Genomic DNA, 24,957 nt, shown 5'->3' with positions numbered 1-24,957 from the left:
AACTGATCAGTTTCGGATTCAAAAACCGGTAACCCCAATTCAGTCTCTCATCTTATGTAAAGCAGAGGGCTGTGAAGTGGGAAGCTTTTAACTGATAGATTACATAGATTCTCATCTGATGTATGAGAAGAAATCGAATGTGGACCGGGAAATATAATATCCAGATCCTGAACCATCACTGTTATCTGAATTTGGCTTGTCAGGGCAATTCGGTGCTCACACAGTTTGAGCAGCCCCTTATAACCTTGCATTGGGAATATCTCACTTGAAATAAATCACATAATTACGGAGATATTCCCAGCATAAAGCTTTAAAGCTTGTTGGAATGGGCATTGCCCCGAAGCCGGATATTACTTCGTCAACTTTTGTCACTCTAAAACTCAACTCTGACCTCTATATATACTCCCCAAAAGCATCCCGTGACCTCTATATATACCCCCCAAAAGCATCCCGTGGTCTGCATCCTGTTTCTCACATCTCCGGTGTCCAGTCCAGACGTACTTCGGCTGTACAAGTGATTATTAGCTACAATGGTAATAATACATTTTAGCTTTTACCTACAAATTTAAGATAACAGAAGTATTGACTTGATTTTTCTTTGTATTTTTCAGGGAACAAAGGAGAAGCAGGCTAACACTCCATCTTCTAAAGCTAAATTTTCCGGCGGCAAAGATAAGAAGTAAAAAAAAAACCCTCTGTTTTTTATTAAACTTTGGAGTTTCATATGCATTGTTTCTTCTTGATTAATGTAATATTTTGAGTTATTAATTGGATAAATTTCTTAAATTACTTTGTTTAACTAATTAACTAAGTGTATCCTTATTGTTTGAAAATTGAACCACATTAATCCTATTGTTTCTTACAATTGACTAATACTTCCTTTACCATTAGTATTCCTTAATATTAGTTAATAAAAAGACATAAAAGACTCCTTTACTCTTTATTCTTCTTCAAATTTTCACCTTTCACGAGACATATAAGGCCTGGGGGATTTTCACCAGTGAAGATCTCGGATCGTCATCACAAAAAGAACCATTGGATTGAAAAACAGTACCTGGCATTTGCAGCTGTAGCGGCAATTACCGGTATCCTCCCATGCCCGGCAGATCTCCGTCTTATAGTTATAAAGGCTGTTCCCCGATGACAAGGAGCTGGAATCTGGCCCCAACCTCGTACGTCCACCTGGCACTGAACTGACCAGAATCCCGTCCATCACTAGCACGTCCTCTTCAACTTTAACCGGCATGGTGAAGATCAGCGGCAACCTCGACAGCGGAGTCTCCAGGTTTTCTATTGACAACAGAGGGGAAGGTCAAGAGCCACGAGGCGATATGTTGGAGCGATGGAGGAGTGAGGAGAGAAACGTAGTCTAGTGGAGTTGATTTGTTATTTATTTGTTGTTTTCTGGTAAGCTGTTATTTTGATGGGAATTTTCTGTGTTTCTTAGTTTTGGTTTCATGGCGGTGAGTTATGCAAGCAGTGTTGGCAGGTTGCAATGTGATCGATGGGTTGAACGGAAATAAGAAAAAGATTTGATATTTTTTTCAGACGTCTTTGCCATTTCTAGTTATTATGGACACGACGAATTGAATATCCGAAATTGGGGTTATTATGAACCCCAACACCTTAATTAAAGGGCACCTTGGTCTGCAGCTCATGTCGACTATAGTAAGGCCTTCTTCGCTGTACGTGATTCTGCGGCAATAATGATTAGTTCAAATGAAGCTTTTGTTAAATGTTGTGAATCCAATGTGACACAGTTTTTCAGAAAAATGGCCTTGCTTCCAAATTAATGCAGTCATGACAGAGATTTTTGGATGGTTTAGATGATAAAAGCTATATGTGCAAGTTGGGTAGGCTTGAGTTGAATAGTTATTAAAATTTTGCTTCTCTTAATAATTAATAATAATATTAATAGTAGAATCACGCAAGCAAGAAGAACAAACATAAAAAACAGCTTCATTGTTTGATTCTACAAGCACCTTCGATCAAGTTTTTAAACTCAATTCATCAATTAATATGATACGGGAAAGATATGGTATGGAAAGAGTTTTCATCAATCAAAACCCATTCATGAATTTTGATAAAATTTCATTGTTGATTCAAACCATCTATAACCTGTTATGAGAATTCCATCATTTTTCAAGTTCCTTCGTTCATATGAGACTGAAGGTTTTAAAAACCGGAATGTACACCGAACTGTTCTTGTGACTCATTCTCAAGTCAAATGATTTTATTGTTTGGCTCAAATGGATGGTTCATTTTAACCTTACAAATATATATATATATATAATGACAAAAGACTATTATCTGGATTGATGGATTAATGGTTCAATTGATAGCTAACCAAATTAATAATTTTTGGCAAAAACCGATTTTAAGATAAAATGGAATGGAATACCTGACCAATTCACAGTCAACCGATCCAACCATACGATCCGGTCTGCTTTTCAAAATCATGATGAGACACATTGTCTTGTTAACTTATCTTTGCTCAGAAGTTATTAATGGTTTCTACAAGTTATATTAGCCGTTCAAAGTTTTAATTTTTAATATAAATTTTGCTTATAGAAATAAGCTTTTTTAACACTGAAAAGTAGTTTTGGGCCAAAATTTATCTGTGAATTTGGAGACCGTGTTGACTGCCTGAGTTCCAAGGTAATTTTCCATAGGTATGCCACTGATTTAGAATGAATTAAACCAAACTTTGAATACTTAAGAAATAAAAAAGATACTTGCTACTTAATCTTTTCCTTAGCGCGCGTGTAACCATTAAAAATGTGAGGCCAAATCAGTTGAACCTGATGACATAATCAGATTTGGAGTTCTTTTTCTATCTATATGGATGAAGTGGCAAAACTGGTGTTATGTTAGGCTATTAGCATTATAGTGTTCAAGCATATTTTCAGCGTTTTTAACTGCTGCTGACCTTGATGGTAGAATCCTGAAATCATTATCGTTCATCTTAGGGATGATAATTTTTTCCATTTTCTTGATATTAATAAGTCAAATTTGAATCGAATATCAAATATTTAATCGAATTTAAATTTGAGCATTAATATATATCAAATTTTCTAATCAGAATTGAATTCAGATATTGTTTGATTCAATTTGAATTCATTCCATTTGCATCCCTATTAACCACAACAAATGGTGAGTGAGGCTTTATCATCCAAGGTTGAAGACTACAGTCTTGTATGTTCAAGTGGGGTGGCAAATGGATGGATTGGGTAAGAGTTGAATACTAACCCACCCGTATTGACCCACTAACTGACCATGGCCCATCATCAATCTTTGTTAAAGGGTCATATTCCACCCTGATGCACTTATATTGACCCACTTGACCCATCCATATTGACCCTAAATCACGCTCACTCATACTAACCCACATACCCTCACTTATAAATACAAAAAGGGGTTAGGATGGCCCATATACCCAAAATAATAATTTTTGAGAGAATAATCTCTCTCAAGACAAACACATGATAAAAATAAGTCAGGTCAACTCGTATACCTAGAAATGCAAAAATTGTAGATAAATATAGAAAATAATAGAAAAAAATGCAGAAAATGCAAAAAAATACAAAAAATTGTGGAAAATTCAAACTTTTGCAGAAAAATCAGAAAATATGCAAAAAAAAACTAAAAAATTACAGGAAATGCATGGAAAACACCAGAAAAATGAAAAATTATGCAAAAAGCACAAAAAAATTGTAAAAAATGGAGAAAAATACCAAAAAGTTGAAAACAAATGTAGAAAAATACCAAAAATTATAGAAAATGCAAAAAATGCAATAAAAAAGCTAAACTTGTATAAAAGTGTTTTCGTATAAGTTATTTCACAAAAGTAATTTTATAAAAGTGCTTTCATAAGCCCTTTTACAAAAGTACTTCTATAAAAGTACTTCCATAAAAGTGTTTTCTTGTAAAAGTACTTTTATAAAAGTTCTTTTATGCTTACATAAAAGTGTTTTCGTAAAAACACTTTCATAAAAGTGATTTCGTGAAAAGTACTTTTGTAAAAGTGCTTTTGTGTAAAATTGAATGTAAACACAAAAATTAATAAAATCTATTTTATTTCACTTTTAATTCCAAAATGACATGTGGCATGGTGGTTTGGAATTTTAGTCCCATCTTGACCCTAATGGGTACCCTCGACCCAACCCACCTTGACTCTTTTTTATGAATGATATATCAAATCCATTAATCCATCGACAATTTATGTGAAAAAAAAAATAATGTTTTGAATTTTTTTCATAATTTATAGAAATAAAAATGCTAAAAACAATCATTATTTTTGTAATTAAAATTTATGAATTACATATAATATGATATGAATTCTAATGGATCAGATATATTTTAAATTAAAATTATATATTTCTGTAAATTATTATTTAATAATTTGATTTACACTAGTTTATGTCATATTTATTATTTATAGAAACAAAATGTATCATTTACCAAATTAATATAACTTACATTAATAATTTTTACGAAGTTACATACCCATTAGAAAAAGTAATGAAATATAAATAATTGAATTAGCAACTAAAATATATTAGTTGAATATGATTTGTTTCTTGGACGCTTGGATGTATGGATCTTCTACATTCTCATGGATCCCATATATTTTGTAAATTAATTATATATTTATATCTTTATTAATTAATGATTTAATTTGAATAAGTAATAATATATTAATGGATTTATACATGTTGTAAAGCTGTTATATGATATTTACATATTCCTGGAAGGAGTACAAGTACAAATATGTAGAGTGCAAAACCTTATATTTTGTATTAGTTTGTATGTATTTGCACTGTGCATATTTATTTTGTACCATGGTTTTTAAAAACGAATTAGTGATCGAATTGCTTAGGGGTCCGGTTATTGGTTCAAACAGTCTGATCATTCGATTCGAACGGCCGGCCCGTTCTGACAAAAAAATTAAAAAATTAAAAAAAATAAAAATTTAAAAAACAGTCAAAACCGTTCGAACGGTTCAAATGTTAACCGGCCAATTCAGTGGTTCGCTGACCAAAATCAACAGTTTTGGGGGAAAACAAAACCGATCAAGTGACCGATTCCCGATTTTTCCAGTCCGACCGTCCGGTCTGGTCCGGTTTTGAAAACCATGATTTATACTTTTTCTAAACTGAAGCTTATATCTTTTTATAATGTTACAGTATTTGTTGTTTATGTGTGTAAGCCAATCAGGTAAGATTGGTTTGTGGGTTCTAAAAGTTGGATTCAAATGCTGATGGAAACGGTTGCAGAGCATCAAATGAGGGTGAAAATGTTTTTGAAAGGACCCCCTCAAGGGGACCAAATCCCCTATTTAGAAGGATTACTTCTAGAATATCCTAAGGAAATTGTTAGTTTTATTTTTCATTGGCAAGGTTCAGGCGCCTCTTTGGGTATACTCTGTGCATATTGTTTTTCTTTTATTTTCTTAATAAAGTTATCTTATCTCTTTCCATAATAATAATGATAATAATAATACCAAAAAAACATGATACCCAGAAAAACTTGAAATCAATCAATCAGTATAAGCCCAACTAATCTGAAGTTGTCAACTGTCTCACTGGCTCATTGATAAGGTCTACTTGGATGTAGTGGAGACTTGGGTTCCTAATGCATTGGGGATGGGCTGTGGGGCACCTGGGGAGTCCATCCAAACTCACCGTCTTCTTCACTGCAGTTTAATATTCTCATTATCCTTCCTTGATTATCTTTTATCTTCTCTTGGTTTGCAGAAAATTAAATGCTAGTGCGGTATATAATTATATATAGAGCAATGTAGATGTAAGGACCAATTTTGACACTGAATTCACATTGATTCTCCATTAGAATGTATCTTACTGAACATCCCAACCATGAGAACATCTCTCCATGACAAATACATAAGATATTTCCAATGCATATTCTGATGTGCATATGGGATACACTACTCTGTAGGGAGCCCACCTCAACTCAGATGGAATCAGAACACCATTACTCTAGAATCTGCTCCAGTAACGAGAAATTTGTTTAAGTAAATGCGTTTCCAAAATTTGCATCAAGTGAAAAAGGCATAAATTAATTAAAAGAGGTATTAAATTGAATTGCCATTTTTCATTTTGGCAGGAAAAACGGTATAAGGGGCCAAGATAGAGTATTGCCCAATCAATTATTAATCAGTTGTATAAAGTAGACCCAGAATGAAACTAATTGTTAATTTGGACATTTGGGGCTAACCCAATTATACTTGACATAAATAATTATTTTGAACTCCACTTTTGATAATATAATTTTAATAAAAATAACAGTGAATGGTTGAACTGAATTGCATATAACACATGCACTCGCTCATAGTTGTAGTCCCATCCATACAAATGAAACTGCAATGCTAACAAATGAAGCAGTAATAAAAAAATTTATGTAATATCATCGATGTATAGTTGAGAAGGTTCATTGATGACCGATTTGGTTTTCAATACAACATTTATTCATTTATGGATTAGTTAGAGCGACCTATCATTTGTTTTTGCCTGGTCATTTTTCGTCATGGGACGGTGTAACCTGAAATAGAAAAATAGCAAATTAAAATAATGAGCAACAACTAATTTTAATGCATGTACAAGATAAAATAAGTAAATTTAAAATTGAATAAGTCTTAAAAGAATATCATATTTAACAAATAGAAAAAATGCCTATATATCAAGATATAACCTAAGGTTATGTTTGGTTTAAAAAAAAAAAAGTAGGGAAAGGAAAGGAAACAAAAAAACCGATATAAGATTTATAAAAGTTTTTTTTACCTTTTCCTTCTTTTTCCTAATTTTTCCTTCAAACCAAACGTAGCCTAAGTGTTACCTAGGCAGCCTGTGCCTTTGCTGGATGTTTCTAGGCGCCTTGATATCATATTTAACAAATAAAAAAAAAATATCTATATATCCACTATCTCCTGTGCACGTCTACCCACAATACACTATCCCCTGTGAATTGGGAATATCTCCCCTGCATAATACTATGCAGAGGATGAGGTATTCTCCATGTATAACTCCGATAAATGTGGGCAGAGTTCTGGTGGAGAGGAAATCCAGAATCATCATATATACACACAGTCTGACTATGATACCGAAAAAATATGATGGTTATAACCTTTGATACCATGCATACTTACTTCCACATTTGGTACCATGGGGAACTGGGTTGCCGCACATATATGCCACATAGATCAACTTCTCCATGCTAATGTGAGACTCTTCTTGCTCGGTAACACTTGCACACACACAGGGCATGTTGGCATTCCTCACAATACCACAACACCCCTGTGATGGTGGAGTCTTGGGCCCCGGATACTGAATGTAATTCCAACAGTTGTATCCTATAGACAGAATATCGCCATCACACGCAGCATTTTCCTTGATGGGAACCTGGTGGCTGGAGACTACAACTCCGCCAATCAACCAGGTTGCTAATAATAAGACGACCAAGTAACAAATGTTAGAAGCTACCATCTCGATCGATCTCTCCTTAGTCCTTGCTTCTCTGTTTTGGATGTTTGCTTGGTGAGGCAAGTTCAGCAATAAGGAGAATAGGTCTGTAACTAATTTATATTCACACCTTGCTTTTCAATTTGCTTAAATCTCGAGACATTTGCACCCCCTGCATGCATACGTTTTGGAATATGAAGTGAAACGCAAAACAGAGTTGTAAATAGAGTTGGTTGGGCGTTAATTGCTACCATTAATTGTAGACAAAATAGAGAATTGAATTGTAATTGGAGTTGATTACTCTACTCTGGTATATTAATTAATGAGCTGGTTTTGGGAGTTAGGTCATTCTGAATGGCAATGCTTGTAAAAAAGAAATGGGGTTATAACCGATAAGGAGAACATTTTGCTTTTAATATCAACTAAAGTAACACTTTTGGAAGAATTACAACGTTAAGGTAACTTTTTTCGAAAAATATCATTTAGGAATTAGGAGCAGTGACATTTGAAGAAAAATGAGGACACCTTATAGTATATAAATTGAAACTTTCTCTCCTTTGTCTTTCTTTCTCTCTCCCTCTGTTGAAGCTTCAAGAATAGGAGTCGGTGTCGGTTTTTGATTCGAAAACTTTCCACTAGGATACACAGGGACACACTAGGTAATGGCTCCCTCTCAGGTGGAGGAAAATTCTGAGAAGCACAGATCAAAGCAGGTAACACCCCACCAAACAACGCAGACCTCGATGCTTTACCAAACCTTGACGCATCTGGAGGAACCCGCTGGTGGTGGCACCAGTAATGACAGAGTTCCAAGGGTCTTCTTTTTGTTGGATATAGACCATGGTGCAACTGAAGATGGACAAGAACCGCCCCAGCCGGTGAAGCTGCCACCGATAAGGGGAGCGTTCATGCGACCGGATTGAGAACCGCCGGTTAGATGCCCGCCTTTTGGGGGAGTTGTAGACGTCTTTGATTATGTGGAAGAATGAGCTGCCAACGACACCCATGCCGAAAGCACCGCTGACATCGTCTAGGATTCAGTTCGGGTCAGGGCTCTCGAGAAGTCTCGGATGTCCCCATCTGATAAGTAGAAATCTTTCTTTGAAGAGTTAACAAAAGAGAACAAGGTCTCTGTTTTTGTTTTTCTCCAAAACAAAGAGAGAGAGATGGTCTCAGTTTTTGTTTTTCTCTAGAACACAGAGAGAGAGATGGTCTCTGTTTTTTGTTTTCTCCAGAACAGAGAGAGAGAGAGATGAATGATGACCAAGGTCATCTCATTTTAATCGAGTGAAAGAAAGACAGAGAGGGAGAGCGTTTCGAATGAGAAGAATAATTTTGTCCAAAAAATACGAATACAATTTGTATCGCATACACATAAAGACGTCGTATTTAAATAAAAAGTTGCTTTTATTTGTTAGAACCCCCATTTTTTAAAATTCTCAACATCAAGAAACACAGTAGACTATTGAATTACAGATCTCAACATCGAAGCTCTAGCTTTCCTTGAGGGCATCAAGTTGACCATTGAATTACAGATCTCTTCTATCGTTTTAGAAGGAGATGAGCAGAAGATAGTTTCTCTCCTGTTGAATCCCTCCTTAGTGATTCTCTTGTGCATTCACCACTTGATAGTTGAGTGTGAGAGTCTTTTGCGAATGTTTTCTCCTTTTTATATCTCATTAGTCTATGTACGTGTAATTGTGTGGCTCATTCGATTGCTAAAAGGGCTTGTTCTTTGTCTAGGACAAAGACTTGGTCTACCCCATCCTAATTTTCTACCACCTGTACTATTAAAAGATGCAATGACAGCCTACAGGCTTTTTTTAAAAAAAAAAAAAAAAGAGACTTTATCATCCATGGTTGCCAATCAGGATACGCTCACTCAGATCCAAGGAAAAAAAGACGTCTAGAAAGCTATTTCTGGTCTAAGATTAATTGCCAAATGGGAATTATTAGATTGGCCTCAATAAAATTCTTGAGATATTGCACTGGAAAAGGGATCTTAAAATTTTTTGTAATTCAAAAGTTTTAATAATTAAAATTTTTGAATTACATATAATATGATATATATGTATCTTAAAAATTCCAAGGGATCTGATATATTTTAAATTAGAATTATATATTTCTATAAATTATTATTTAACATTTTTATTTACACTAATTAATAACATATTTATTATTTATGGAAACAAAAATCATTTGCAAAATTAACGGTACTTAGATTAATATTTTTTTTAAGAAGTTAGGTACATACCCATTAGCAAAAATAGTGAAATATAAATGATTGATTTAGTAACTAAACTATATTAATTGAATATGATATGTTTCTTGGACGCTTGGATGTATGGATCGTCAACATTCTCATGTATCCAACATATTCTGTAAATTAATTATATATTTATATCTTTCTTAATTAATTAATTATTTAATTTAAATAAATAATAACATATTAATGACTTTATACATGTTGTAAAGCTGTTTTATGACATCCACATATCCTATCATGTTGGTTGTAACTTATATCTTTTCTATAATATTACATTATTTGTAATTTATGTGTGTTACCCAATCAAGACTGGCTTGTGGGTTCTGAAAATTGGATTCAAATGCCCATGGAAAGGGATGCAGAACATCAAATGAGGGTGAAACTTGAAATCAATCTATCGGTATAAAAGTGGTAACCAATCTGAAGGAGTCAACTAAGCTCATTGATAAGGTCTAGTTGGTCACTTGGTTGTAGTTGGGACATGGGTTCAAGTTGTGCCACTAACTCAGGGCCTCGGGGGGTTATGGGTTTGTTACACGGGCTACCCAGCTACACCTCCATTGTGTAGCCCATTCGAATTCACCATCTCCTCCTCTCTTTTTAATATTCTCATGTTCTTTTTCTCACTAGCTTCTTCTTTTCTCTTATTTGCAGCAAGTTAAATGTAAGTCGGGCATATAACTATACATAGAGCTATGTGGAGGAAAGGACCAACTTGGACAGGATGTATTCACACTGGCTCTCCATATAATGTGTTTCATAGAACATCCCTACCATGCATTGAGAACATCTCTCCTCATGACAAATTGGGAGATGTTTCCAATGTATACTGAGAGATGTGCATGTGGGGCATACTATTCTGCGGAGCCCCCACCTTAACTCGGACTCCAAATTTTCATATCTAGAATCTTCTCCAATAAGGAGAAATTTGTTTCAGACTTTCGTGAAAGCGTTTCTAAATTTTGCATTAAGTGAAAAGGCATAAATTAAAAGAGGTATTAAATTGCCATTTTTCATTTTGGCGGGAAACTCGGAATAAAGGGGTCAAGATGGTGTAGTGACTAATCAATTATTAAGCAGTTCTATTTCAATAAAATAGACCCAGAACCAAATTAATTATTAATGAGATATTTGGGTCTAACCCAATTATATATACTTGACATTAATAATTATTTTGAACTTTATTTTTGATAATATAATTTTAATAAAAACAACAGTGAATAGTAGATTGTTTATATGTTAATAAAACAAGTGTTTTAATTAACCAAAATTATTATTAAATTATCACTTTAAACAAAATATAATAAATAGGGTTCAACTATGATATGAAAAAGATATGATATCTGAAAAATGTCCGACCAATCAATTAGAATCATAAAGTGTGGTAGCCAATCAGATGTTACTTATCAAAATTCATGGGTGGTGGTTTTGATTGGTCAAAAATCTTTCGATACCATGTTTTCCCGTATCATAGATTTTTTCTAATAATTACAAGAAAACAGACAACCATTATATATTATTACTATACATAATTAATAGGCGTCAAAAAAAATTGACATAACTAATTTGGTCGATTTATTTATTTTTTAATCCTCAAAATTTGCTCGAGATGGAGGGGAGAGTTGATCCAATTACTGTAAGGGGCTATTTGTTTACGGTTTGAGACACCAGATTTTATTTCCAATTGAGAGGATTCTATGATTCAATGGCCAATCTTAATTATGCTTTGTCGTTTTATCCTTTCTGTGGAGTGAATAGGAGAAATGCTTATCACACTTTGCCCTCGCTCGTAGTTGTAATCCCATGCATATACCAAATGAAACTGCATTAATGTAAACAAATGTAGCTGTAATAAAAAAGTTTATATAATATTCATCGATGTAAAGTTGAGAAGGTTAATTGATGGTTTTGTTTCTAATACAACATTTATTGATTAGGGTGACATATTCTTTGTGTTTTCTTTCCACCTTTCGTCATCATGGAACGGTGAAACCTGAAATAGAAAAATAGCATAACAATGAGCAACCAACTAATTATAAAACATGTACAAGTAATTAATATAAAATAATTAAAGCTAATACCGATTAATTCCTAAAAGAATATTATGTTTAACAAATAAAAAAATACATAAATATCATTAATTGTTATCAAGGTTTAACCCAAGTGTTGCCTAGGCGACCAGTGCCCTTTGCTGGGCATTTCTAAGGGTGCAATTTGAGCAGACTCAAATTGGGTTTTTGTCAAAATTTGAATGGATCAAAATCAAATCTCGAATTCAAAACAGTGTAAAATATTAATTTGGACGAACCCAAACTACACCCTTACGTTTTATTTGAACATCAATGCTTATGAATATTATTATCAATAGTGCCAATGAGAGTGTGAAAGTTTTGTTTGACTAAAATACCCTAATTTTTGAATTTATTTATTCACAAAAATATAATTTGAGTACATTTTTCTTTGCATTCAAATCTCTTTTATTAATTCTTATATTTAAAGTATTAACTCTGGTTAATACTTATTGATACTTTTCTTGACTAAAACACTCATATTTACTATCATCATCATTACAAAAAATTATCACATATAAAGCATATGCACACTTGTTAATATAAAAAAAAAAAGAATCCATTAATCCAATGCCTAATTGATCAATATTAAATCCCATTGATATGTAAAATTGGAGAATTAACCCCGAATTTCCTCTATAAAATTAACCCAAACTCACACACACAGAGTTCGTCTGACCATGAATGTATGATACTGAAAAAACAAAACACGATGATCATAACCTTTGATACCATATATACTTACTTCCACATTTTGATCCATGGGGAAGTGGGTTGTCGCACATATATGCCACAAAAACCAACTTGTCCATGCTAATTTGAGCCTCTTCTTGCTAAGTAATACTTGCACACACACATGGCATGTTGACATTGTCGAAAGTATAACAACACTCTGGTGATGGTCGAGCTGCGGGCCCCGGATACCGAATGTAATCCCAACAATTCTTTCTTATTTTTGACAGAATTTTATTACCATCACACGCAGCATTTTCCTTGATGGGAACCTGCTGGTGGCTGGAGACAGAGACTACAACTCCGCCAATCAACAAGGTTGCTAATAAGACGACCAAGTAACAAACCTTAGACGCTGCTACCATCTCTATTTTCCTCTCAGATCTCCTTGCTTCAAAATCTTTGTTTTGGATGTTTAATTGGTTGGTGATATGTAATTCAAGGCCAGCTATAACTAGTTTATATTCACACCTTGCTTTTCAATTTTCCCAAATCACGAGACATTTGTACCCCTGCATGCATGAGTTTTGGAACATGAAGAGAAAGGCAAAACAGAATTGTAAATAGAATTTCATGTTGGGTGTTAATTGCTATCATGGTTTTCAAAACCGGACTAGGATGGATGGTCGGACCAGTAAAACCGAGAATCAGTTCAGGTGACCAGTTATGTTTTTTTTTAAAACCGAATTTTCTCTTAAAACCGTTGATTTTGATCAGTGAAACGCCGAATCAGATGGTTAACTGTTTGAATTGTTTGAATGGTTTTAACCGTTTTTATTTTTTTGTCAGAAATAGGCCAAGCATTCAATTTAAACAGTCGGACCGTTCGACTAGGATTGGTTTTAAAAACTATGATTATTGCCATTAATTTTAGACAAAATAGAATTTAATTGTAATTGGAGTTGGTTTTTTCTTTGATAAGAATAATTGGATCGAGTTGGTTATATATTCTAGTATATTAATTAGTTGGTTTCAGGAGTTACGTTTAGGAGTGGGGACTTACAAGTGGAGATTTTAGGCAAGGTTTAAAGCATATATTAGCTGAAGAAATAATTGCAATTAAAGCTACAATTTCAGTTTCTGCACTAAATTAGCAAAAGCAATGAAATGAACTTTTGTGATGAACACTGATACATAAAGCTAAAGTATAAAAACAAACATGCGTTGTGTTGATTTCCTTTTTATTGTAGAAAGGTTCAACTATGATGCGAGATGTAAGATATGATACCAGAAACTTATAACCAAAGCATCATAAAATTATTAACCAATCAAATTGTTCTCAAATGAACTTTGCTGATAGATAGTTGAGAAAAACATGCAAGAGTTGAAGAAATGTTTAACAAAGTATTTATAAAGCAAACCAATAAAATGGAACAAAATTTAGAGGAAAGGAGAGAGGGGGGTTAAGGCTAAAGAGCCCCGGGCGCATGGTCACGCATGGACGTGACCACATCGTTGATGAAGTTGGAACTCGAAAGCCGGCTGATTGATGGGTTGTTCGGTGACAAGGGTGGCGAGTCCGATGGAGGGACATCGAAGGAGATATCAGGGTCGATGTAGGGGACGATATCATCGTATTCTTCTAAAAGCAAGAATCAAGAGCCTGACGAAGCGGTGATCTGTCATAAGACTCAAGCGACACCGGCGTTCTTGGGCTTTGCTGGGGTAGCACTCGTAACTGCTCCGATGTGTGAGCGAAAAAACAGACGCGATGGTGGGAAACTGGTCGACCGTCAAGAATTTGGATTGATCGTCGGTGGCCCAAAGCATCGATACTCGACTTTTGTAGACACCAAGAGGATAAGGAGAAACGATGAGGGGAAGATGAAATCCACCTTACACAACACTGATCAATACCCATCCATTTACCGCAACATATCTGAACGCCTGTCTGGATTTCGAATGCCTCGGGAAATTGGTCGAGATAGATGAATCAGTGTCCTTGAAAATCATAATCAATAAAGTTCTATGTGAAGTTCCATGAATTTCCAACGCCTCTAAATTTCCAACCTAATCCATAAAGTTCCATGTAAACATAATCTTGAAAGTCATAATCTTTTCTTCTTCATCATGAATCAGCGTCCTTGAATCCAACCGTATAAACGAAAATCAAAGGAGAAAAAAAAGACAGGCGTCCGGAGATTCCAGTCTATGAAGGTGCAAAGGTTCTGATGGATGCTGCCTCGAACAGCCTGCGATCCAACCCCACACGCATGGTTCTCTCTTTCTCTCTCTCTCTCTTAGTCTCTCCCACCTAACCAGCGGCAACGACCTGCTAAAATAGCCATTTTCTGGTGAGTTCGAAATGCCCCTAGGCCAGGGTTCTGATACGGGCTACGAGCTACGGCAACTGGTTGATTGCACTTGCGGCAACTGGTGAGTTCAACGCCTCCTTCTCATAGTGAAAGACGGGGAGTGGAACGGTTGCACCATCGACAGCCATCGGGGAGTGGTTCGCTATAGTTGCCGTCGGGGAGAGGGATGGTGAAGAGGAAGGGAGAGAAACAAAGGATAATATTGGATTTTAAAGAAAATTTATACATTACATGATGTCACAGTTTTTGTATTCGGCTCCTACCTTTGAGTAGGGTTTTCTCCTACCTTCGAGTAGGGTTTTCTCCACCCCCCAATCCCTTTCCATCTCTCTTTCTCCTCCCCCAATATCTTTCCCCCCCCCCCCCCCTTTTTTTTTTTTCTTTTCTCTCTCTCTCTTCCCCTCTGAGAAAGTTTTGTTGATTTCTTGTCTCCTCTGCTATGGATGAGAAGGACCATTTAAAAGACCTCTCACGTATCTTGGTCCCTAGAACAGAGAAACCAGTGGAGGCTACTATGGACGATACTCTCCAAAATAAAGACCGGAAAAGAACTCTGATACGCGACAGGATCTTTGATCGAGGCCCTTGGTTGTTCGAGGGGGATCTGATTCTTCTGCATAAAGGGAAGTCAAACCTTCGTCCCGAAGATTACTTTCTGAACAGAGCAGATTCCTGGGTACACATGGTAGGCTTACCTTTAGCCTATCTAAATTCTAATGCAGTGAAAAAATTGGCATCAGAACATGGGAGCCCATTTGAGCCGGATCCAAAGGATGTTTCAAAGTGGAGCCAATATGCTCGTATCAGAATATCCATTGATGTGACTGAACCAATTAAGCAAGAAGTTCCCTTTAAGCTGCTGAACGGGAAAACTATCTTGGTGGATGTTCAATATGAGAGACTTCCTAGGTATTGCATGTTTTGTGCAAAAATTGGGCATGAAGTTGAAAGTTGCAGAACTAAACATCGTCTCCTTCAAGCAATTGAGAATAGTAAGAGTCAAGACATTAAAGGAAAATTAAAGGCCCTCTTAGTAGATAGAATTACAAAGGAGATCCGGGCCAGTGCAGTCCAACGTTCTTCGTCTAGTAAAAAGAATTTCAACCTGAACTGTGATAAAGCAAGGGAATCAAGACAGCAAAATCCGGTAACAAGCCCACCGGATCCTTCACCGTCGGCCATTCAACAGGGGACTAGGACAGATGTGAACTCTGACGATTGCACTATCCAAAAGGAAGGCGGAACTATACCGAAAAATCAGGGTATTAATTCCGCCAAATCAGGCAAGTGTTCTCCACTACCTTCTTCGTCAGTTTCAATTCTTCGTGTTGCGGGAACACTTCCAATTACTAATTCACCTTCTGACCTGTCAACCCCGTTCTCTACGGCGGAAAACATGGAGATTAATGCGAATCAGTTTCACATCCAGACTGAACTAGCAACAAGTTACCTCACTCCTTGCAAGCATATTCCACAGACTAATGCTGCTGATACCACTACGTCAGCACTCCAGCTAGTTGAAAAGGTGAATGGATCTCAAAAATGTGTAGGCGAGTTCTCTACTACTCCTACTGATACAGAAACTGCCAATTCAGACGTGTCGAATGCTAAGGCTTTCTCAACTATCTCTTCAAGTGATCCCACTGAAGCCTCTTCGACTCAAGACAACAACAGGAAGAGATGTGGCGGTTCTCTAAACTCTGAACTAATTTTGCAAAAGGCCCAAAGAATCGAAATAAATGACACAGTGACTTCAGGAATCAAAAGGAAACTGAAGAGCATGGCTCGAGGACAAGAAAAAAGTGATAAAAGCACTCTCTTTCTCTCATCATTTACGGGTGGAGGAGGCGCACCCCAAAACTGCCCCCAATCAATCATGAAAATTCTTGCTTGGAACTGCCAGGGGAATGGGAGCCCTCGGGCAGTTCGTCACCTGTCAAAGCTCCTAAATAGTACTTTACCAGAAATCATATTTTTGTTAGAAATTAAAATTTCAAGTTCTAGAATGAGGAAAATTCTGCATCAGTTAAACTGGAACTGTTTTTACTGCCTTGATGTTGTTGGTCTCTCCCGTGGCTTGTGCCTGTTGGGTGGATCATATTAATGTTCAAATTGTTAGTTCAAATAAAAACCTTATTATTGCAAGTGTAGGGGATCAGGCTGAGAGAGGTAGTTGGAACTTACTTTCCACCTATGGCTTTCCCCCAAAAGAAGACTGACAAAAAATGTGGCAATCAATAAGAGATTTCCATGCTCCGTCTATCAGTCCATGGGCAATGATTGGAGATCTAAACGCTATAACAAACAGCAAAGAAAAATCAGGTGGTTCGGCTGTTAGTGATAGAGAGACAAGAGTATTCAATTCTTTCATAAATGATTGTGAACTCCTGGACGTGGGATTTCATGGCCCGGCTTATACGTGGACAAATAGAAGATCAGCGCACCTGCTCCTTAAGGAGCGTTTGGACAGACTCTTAGCCCATCCGTCTTGGCTGCAGTTGTATCCGAAGGTCATGGTAAAACATTTGCCAGCAATTGGGAGTGACCACAATCCCATTCTCTGTAACTTAGTTGGTTTCAAGAGATGAGTGAAACCTGTAAAAAGATTTGAAGCTCTTTGGACTTCTTGTGATAGATATGCTGATATTCTCTCATCAATTTGGACCACTCAATCTGTTTCCTTTCCATAGAAGTGCTTGAATTGTAAGTCTATTTTATGGAATTGGTTTCGTTCCTATTTACAATTTCCCTTAAAAATTCAAGAAATCAAAAAGTGCATTGAATAGATCCAAATAGGAGACGTGGTAAACATTTCATCAGCAAAAGAACTTTCTCAGAGAACTAACTTAGAAAAGTGGTATGATATTGAAGAAATGTACTAGAAGCAAAGATCAAGATGTAATTGGTTAAATCACGGGGACAGGAACTCTAGATATTTTCATATTGTTGCTTCAAAGAGAAGGAGAAAGAATAGTATCTACTGGCTAAAGGACAACAACGAGGATTGGATTTCTGACCCCAAATTAATCAAAGATACTATTTGTTGCTATTTTAGATCTTTGTTTACCTCTTCCCATACAGACCTAAATTCAATGGCTGCAAATTTCTTCAGTAGTTGTATCTTAACTGATGATAACCAGTCTATATGTGAAACTCCTTCTGGTGATGAAATCAAAACTACTCTCTTTAGTATGGCACCCCTCAAAGCTCCGGGCCCATATGGACTTCATGCCTTGTTCTTTCAAAATGGCTGGAATACAGTTGGTGAAGACCTCTGTCAGTTTATCCAATCCTGCTTCAATGATCCTACAATCATCTCTACAATTAATGGCACTACTATTGTCCTAATCCCAAAAAAGGAGGATGTTTCTTTGCCTAGCGACTTCAGACCAATAGGCCTAGCAAACATTACTTATAAAATTGTTGCTAAAATTTTAGCAAAAAGATTGAAACCTCTTCTTTGGAAATTGGTATCTAATTTTCAAAATGCTTTTAAGCCAGGTAGACAAATTGTTGATAATATCATTATGGCTCGAGAAATAATGCATTCAATGAACAAAAGATCTTCTACCCCAGGTCATTTTATTCTCAAAATCAATCTTTCTAAAGCTAACGATCGTGTTGAATGGCATTTTCTTCTTCACTATATGGAGCTCCTGGGTTTCTCTGAGGTTTTCACCAGTCTTGTAAGTAACTGTTTAGCTTCTTCATCTATGCGCATCATTGTTAATGGTACTCCTAGTAAACCTTTCAAGCCAACTAGAGGGCTCAGACAGGGGTGTCCTCTCTCCCCGTACTTATTTATTATTTATCTGGAATTGCTATCCAGAATGCTCTTTGTTGCTCTTAGTGCTGGTGAACTCAAAGGTTTTAAATTTAGAAGATTAAATTTAAAGATAAATCATCTCCTTTTTGTGGATGAATTACTGATTTTCGGAGAAGCAACCACTTTGGAGGATCAAAAGCTGAAACTGTTACTGGATCTGTTCTGTGCTTGTTCTAGCCAAGCGGTGAACTATGATAAATCTTCAATCTCCTTTAGCAAATGCACACCTCTTTCATCAAGATCTGAAATCATGGATATGTTGGGAATAAAAGAGATGAAATTAGAGGATATGTACTTGGGTGGGCCAATTCTCAATACCTCAAAGAAGCACTCAAACTGGAGATTTATTGTAGATAAAGCAAGGTCAAAACTTAAGAAATGAAAATCAGGAATCCTCTCTTCATGCAGGTAGATCTGCTCTCATTAAATCTACTATAGCTTCCTCCCCCTTTATCATATGGCAACCTATGCTCTTCCATCCTCCATCTGTAAGGAGCTAAGATCAATTTGTCTTGATTTTTGGTGGGGAAAGGCATCAAAAGAAAGACCCATATCCCTAAAAGCATGGAAGTCATTTTTACTCCCTTTGGAGAAAGGGGGTATTGGCTTTAGAGACCCAAGTTTGATGAACAGAGCTCTCTTACTTAAGTTGGCTTGGTGTTTTCTCACAGAAACTGATTCTTTATGGGTTAAAATACTTAAAGAAAAGTATCTTACCTCATCAAATTTCTGGAAACAAAATCATAAAAGTTCACACTCATTGTTGTGGTCCAGCCTATTAGCTTGTCGGGAAGATCTAAGGGTTGTAGATGGTTAATTTCAAACGGTTGTGATGTAGATATTTTCAAAGATCTGTGGATTCCTAATGGATTGATTGAAAAGCCAAATAACTGGGACCTTGCTTGCAGCAAGGTGGCCATGCTCATGAATCAAACCTTACGGACGTGGAACACCCAACTCTTACATATGCTCTTTGATGAGGACATTATTAACCAGATTACAAAGATTGTTATCCCTCAGGTGAATCCTTTAACTAATGACAAGCTGATTTGGTCATTTACTCTTAATGGAAGGTTCTCTTGCAACTCTGGGTATAAACTGTTGTGTCAAGATGTTTCGGAATCTTCTCATGCTTCCTGGGTTTGTGAAAATCTTAGTTGGAAAGAATTGTGGAAAATGAAAACTTTAATTCCCTGTGTCAAGATGTTCTTATGGAGATGCTGTAAGGGAGTTATTTCAGTTAATGCAGAGCTGGCTAAAAGATCAACTAAGATTGAAGCAACTTGCTACTTGTGCAGAGTTTCAGATGAGATTGTGGATCACCTCTTATTTTAATGTCCAACTGTATAACCCATATGGTTTGCCTCCTTGAGTATCCAAATTGAGAATACTCAAAATAATAATTTACGTTATTGGTTACTGCATTGGAGACATATTGACAAAATAAAGAATCAACATTCTTGCTTTCCAATGTTTGCTCGAGGGGTCATTGTAATGTGGTTCATTTGGAAGCATAGAAACAAAGCGATATTTGAGCAACACCCTTTCAATCCATTACAGATGCTTGCAACCATTGAATCTCATTGTGCCTTACTTTCCAAATCTACTATTTCAGATTCAAACACTGACAGTGTTCACTCTCAAATCAGTACGGATCCTCAGACGATTCAGAGGTGGATCAAGCCTCCTACTGGAATCATTAAAATTAATATAGATGGGACATGGAGTGCTTCTCGCTCGGCTTTTGAAATTGTTATCAGAGATCACAATGGCTATTTCATACTGTGTAGATGTGCTCCCCTCTATTGTTCTTCCCCGAAAAAAGCTGAAGCCATAGCAATTTTGGAAGGTCTAAGGTGTGCCATTGCTATGGACCTTGTGGCTCTCATCATAGAAAGTGATGCAAAACACATCATCGACATTCTCTCTTCGGGTATAGACCCTCCTTGGAGATTACATTCTACTATTCTAAAATATAGACATCTTACTTCTGGCTTTGTATCAACCAGTTTTATTCATACATCTCAATCTTGTATTCGCTTAGCCCATGGGCTAACAAATCATGCTGTCAGATACAATCATGCTATGACCTGGTCGATTCCTCCAAATTTTATCAGGTCTATTTTTCTGGATGAGATATAACCTATTGTTTTAAAATAATTTTTTGCCTCTGGCTTCAAAAAAAGAAACCATATATTAACGACAGGGGTAAAATACAATTTAATTCAAGTTATCTTTTGCAACGATATTATAGTCAGCGATTGAAAATGCAATAGGTTCATCATTTCAGATGGAGAATAGTGAAAAGGTATGATTGTCATAATGATATGTATTCTCACCATAATTCAAAGTATTCATACACTTTTGTGTATCGGCAACGGTGCATCGGTGCTTTAAATCATACAATTTTAATTTTTTTTTAGTTTTTTAAAATTTACTTTTATAAATATTTTAATGTTATGTAATAAATAAAATAAACGAATTCCTAAAAACACCTTTAATAATTATTAAATATAGATAAATATATGGAAATCCTTACAACGTATCTTATAGGGGACATATGTACCGATACTTTGAACTGAGAATTCCCTCGTTAAACGGTCTAAATCTCATTAATTAATTAAAGAGTGAGTGTCATTGAGGAGTAAGATGGAGCATTGGACTCATCCCACCGATGGATTGGTTATATATTTAGCTCATATCCAATTCTCTCCATATGTGAATGAAAATAAAAAAATGAGAACTATAGATTAATGAGTGGGTATAAATTAATTGGAAATGTGTAATTAATTAATCTAAAACCAAAAGAACAAACATTATTTAACAAACCAAAGTAATTGTTACAGATAGAATTGAATGTGGAATTGGTCTCATATGTCGAGTTTTTTGTGGTTCTCATAAGAGTAGATGACCTGTAAACAATAGAGCCACCCCCTCAAGGTGAACCTCCTATAGCTTCAGTAGGAGAGGGAAACTAGCAGCTCTAGGAGTAGGTGTAATACATGTATGTATGCCATGGTCTCGCAAGTACATACTCGGGAAAGCCAATCCCATGCGATGGCATAGAAGCAGCCACATTTAAAGCTACCAGGGAACGGCCATCCGCTTTGGCGATCTGGTCAAATTGAGTTTTAAGGGAAAGCCATACCACTTTTTAGTTAAGGTGCCCTCAAGCCAACTTCGAAAGCAAGACAGCAACAGGTAAACCAATCTAAGCAGGTCGGCCCCCTGCTTATCTAGCTCGACAACACGTGTAAATCAATCTCAATAAAGGATGTTTGCATCTCACCCCCAACTCAAAAAAAAGAGCGAGAGAGAGAAAAAGAAACGAAGGCAGGGAAGACTATTTCGCTTTTAGCACCGTGGAAAACATGCAAACTTAGTCGAACTGGCTCGAGGGACATTATGTTTTAGTCTACCTGAGTGGAGCAACCTGACGAGGCAATCACGCAGTTAGAAGCCCCTCTTGAGGACGGCATGACGAATTTCGCTCTTGATGTATTGGGCTGAATTTCAAAACTCTTTGATGGTTGCATCCCTAGTAAGGTAGATGTCCTCAGAGTGATTGCTTTGTCTCTCATCGAGCAGATAAATTCACTCTTGCACCCCGATAATCAAGAAAGTGAAGTCCTGCGTAAGGCTACATTCAACACTTAAACTCTTTCGACCTAGGAAGCAAATTGGACCAACGCCTACGGCTATGAGCTCATCAAATTAGTCACTATGGGATAAAGAAACAAGCTACTCCCTTCACCGAGCTGATCTCAGCTCGAGAGTGGGGGACAATTGATGAGGGCGAATTTGACCCTCCAGTGACATCATGACACATGGCATCTCAAAACAGCTGGATGACACTGCGGCACCACCTAGGCGATAACTTGCCTTAGCCAAAGTGATGGATTTTGACTTGGCGACCTACCTCTACCGCCAACCTGACGATCTGCCTTTGCCGCTGACCTAGCAACCTACCTCCGCCAATCTGGCGGAAATCTAGCTGACAACCTCGTCCACAACTCAGGGCAGCTTGCAGCACCTCATCCAAGTCCGACCTGTGGTACCTCATCAGTACGGTCAAAGTAGCCTTGATGAGGAGTGACCTCCCTTGAGAGCTTGCCGACCTGATTGAGGTTCAGGTGGCGACCTACAAGACGTACTCATTGACCAATTTTGCCTGCATATCCCATCACTCCTAGGTTTCTCAGAAGTTGGCCCCTGCCCCGAATGTTTCAGAGGAAACCGAACAAGGTGCAGAGACTAGTCTATGTGCATGGCTACCTCCGAAGACTTTGGACCAGTTAGGCACGTCTTCCCGAAGGCCTCAGATGCAATGCATGAAGCTCATGCCAAACAATGCCTATATAAAGGTATCAACTCCAACGACACAATGTACGCACGATTATTGCATTCTAACTCTCCTGCTATACAAATTATATTGATTTAAGCATCAGAGTACCCACACCGAGTTAGCCACCCCAAATCCTCTAAACTCTACTTCCTTACAGTTCTACCAGCGAGCTAAACAACCAAGTCCAACTACCCTCCAGCTAGAAACAACCAAACGCGCACTTAATAACCAAAATAACAAGCATTATTTAATGAACTCCATACATGCCTTTATTCCTTCCAGATCTCTCATCAACTCCATACATGCCTTTGGAAATGTGTAATTAACGAGAAACCAAAAGAACAAGCAATATTTAATGAACCAAAGTAATTGTTACACACATATCATAAAAAATGAATCATGAAAAATATTTAGAAGTCTTTTGGAGAATTGGATTAAAGAGGTTGAGTCTTACTACTTCCACATTGGGTTCCTTGGGAATCGGATTGCCACAGTGAAACCTTATCTATGCTTATCATCTTCTCCACCTCCCTGGTGATGTGTTGACATACACATGGAATATTAGCCTTCTTCACAACATCACAACAAGCTTGCGATGGTGGAACCTGTGGCCCCGGCTTTTGAACGAATTGGTCACATTGTTCCACCAGACCCTCAAGATCACCTTCGCAACTCTGTGCAGAGACCTGGTGGCCGGAAATTATAATTCCGACAACCAACAACACTGCCAAGGCCAAGCAACCACTCTTAGAACCTGCCATTATCTCTTTGTCTCTTCTTTCCTTTCCTCAATCTCTCACTCGATCGCTCTTTCTCTCTAAGTTTGGTTTCGGTGCAATCGTTGGGCTGCTCATGGCCGCCATATATAGAGCTTGGAAAGAGGGCGTGGGTCAATTTTTCTGTTGGGAACTCACTGCCACGTTGTTATTTCACCATGAAATTGGCTCCACCTTAGTGAAACTTGTAATCATTGCGTGTGATTAACAAGGCTAGCATTTGAGGGTTGGCATTGTTAGACTGAAAGGGTGGTGAGAATCAAAAACAGAATCAAAATGTGAATAGTCTGTTTGGTTTATGCAAGAATTAGAGTAATCTGGAATGAGATTTCATTCTCAAGGGAGGGGGCAAATGGGAGAATGTAATTCCAGCAGAAATGAGAATAGGATTCCAATTCTATCCAATCAAACAGTAAAAATATTAAAAACAGTAATTATTTTAGTAATTAAATTTATGAAAAACATATAATATGATATGTATCTTAAAAATTCTAATGGATCTGACATATTTTAAATTAAAATTATATATTTCTGTAAATTATTATTTAATAATTTGATTTGCACTAATTTATGACATTTACTATTTATACACCCATTAGCACAAATAATTGATTTAGTAACTAAAATATATTAGTTGAATATGATTTGTTTCTTGAATACTTAGATGTATGGATCTTCTACATTCTAATGGATCCAATATATTTTGTAAATTAATTATATATATTTTTGTTAATTTGTAATTTAATTTAAATAAATAATAACATATTAATGACTTTATACATGAGTTGTTACATGTTGGTTGTAACTTATATCTTCAGTATTTGTTATTTATGTGTGTAAGCCAATCAGGTAAATTAAGATTGGTTTGTGGGTATTAAAAGTTGGATTCAAATGCCGAAGAAGAAGATATGTCTATGGAAAGGAGAACCAAAAGAGGGTGAAAATGTTTTTGAAAGCTATGATTGGTTTATGGGTTCTAGAATATTCCAAGGAAGCTGTTAGTAAAAACTTAGGTCGCCTAAGGTGAAGAACCGGGTTCAAGGGGGACCAGGTACTAACCTGCGTGGTTTCCCATCTCCTTCACGATCCCACCACATAGCATGAACTGAGTTCTTATACTTTCCACACACAAACTACTATTTTTGTCTGG

The 24,957-nt window shown here is 36.5% G+C and overlaps 1 protein-coding gene, 2 long non-coding RNA genes and 1 pseudogene across 3 annotated transcripts; all 4 read right to left on the bottom strand.

Moving 5' to 3' along the window:
• Positions 1-6,247: 6,247 nt before the first annotated feature.
• Positions 6,248-7,573, bottom strand: LOC148845038 (uncharacterized). Its single transcript, XR_016102366.1, has 2 exons — positions 7,166-7,573; positions 6,248-6,561 (listed from the first exon to the last, which is right to left on the bottom strand). It is a non-coding gene; the product is annotated as an uncharacterized LOC148845038 (long non-coding RNA).
• Positions 7,574-8,004: 431 nt separating this feature from the next.
• LOC148845037 (mitochondrial import inner membrane translocase subunit TIM17-2 pseudogene) lies at positions 8,005-8,800 on the bottom strand (annotated as a pseudogene).
• A 2,787-nt stretch (positions 8,801-11,587) lies between these two features.
• LOC148845036 (uncharacterized) lies at positions 11,588-12,985 on the bottom strand. The gene is made up of 2 exons (XR_016102348.1): positions 12,559-12,985; positions 11,588-11,737 (listed from the first exon to the last, which is right to left on the bottom strand). It is a non-coding gene; the product is annotated as an uncharacterized LOC148845036 (long non-coding RNA).
• Positions 12,986-23,465: 10,480 nt separating this feature from the next.
• Positions 23,466-23,792, bottom strand: LOC148845035 (uncharacterized). Its single transcript, XM_088954324.1, has one exon. It carries the CDS (start codon positions 23,790-23,792, stop codon positions 23,466-23,468), a length of 327 nt encoding a protein of 108 aa, XP_088810450.1.
• Between the last annotated feature and the right edge of the window lie 1,165 nt (positions 23,793-24,957).

Source organism: Nelumbo lutea, chromosome 7 (assembly GCF_056320005.1).
Source record: "Nelumbo lutea isolate HS-2025 chromosome 7, American lotus-T2T, whole genome shotgun sequence".
Lineage (NCBI taxonomy): Eukaryota > Viridiplantae > Streptophyta > Magnoliopsida > Proteales > Nelumbonaceae > Nelumbo > Nelumbo lutea.
The sequence above is the reverse complement of the archived record's forward strand: the minus strand, read 5'-3'. Positions and strand labels throughout refer to the sequence as shown.

Coding starts and splice junctions, on each gene's coding strand:
- LOC148845035 (XM_088954324.1), bottom strand. CDS start 23,792: ATGGCAGGTTCTAAGAGTGGTTGCTTGGCCTTGGCAGTGTTGTTGGTT.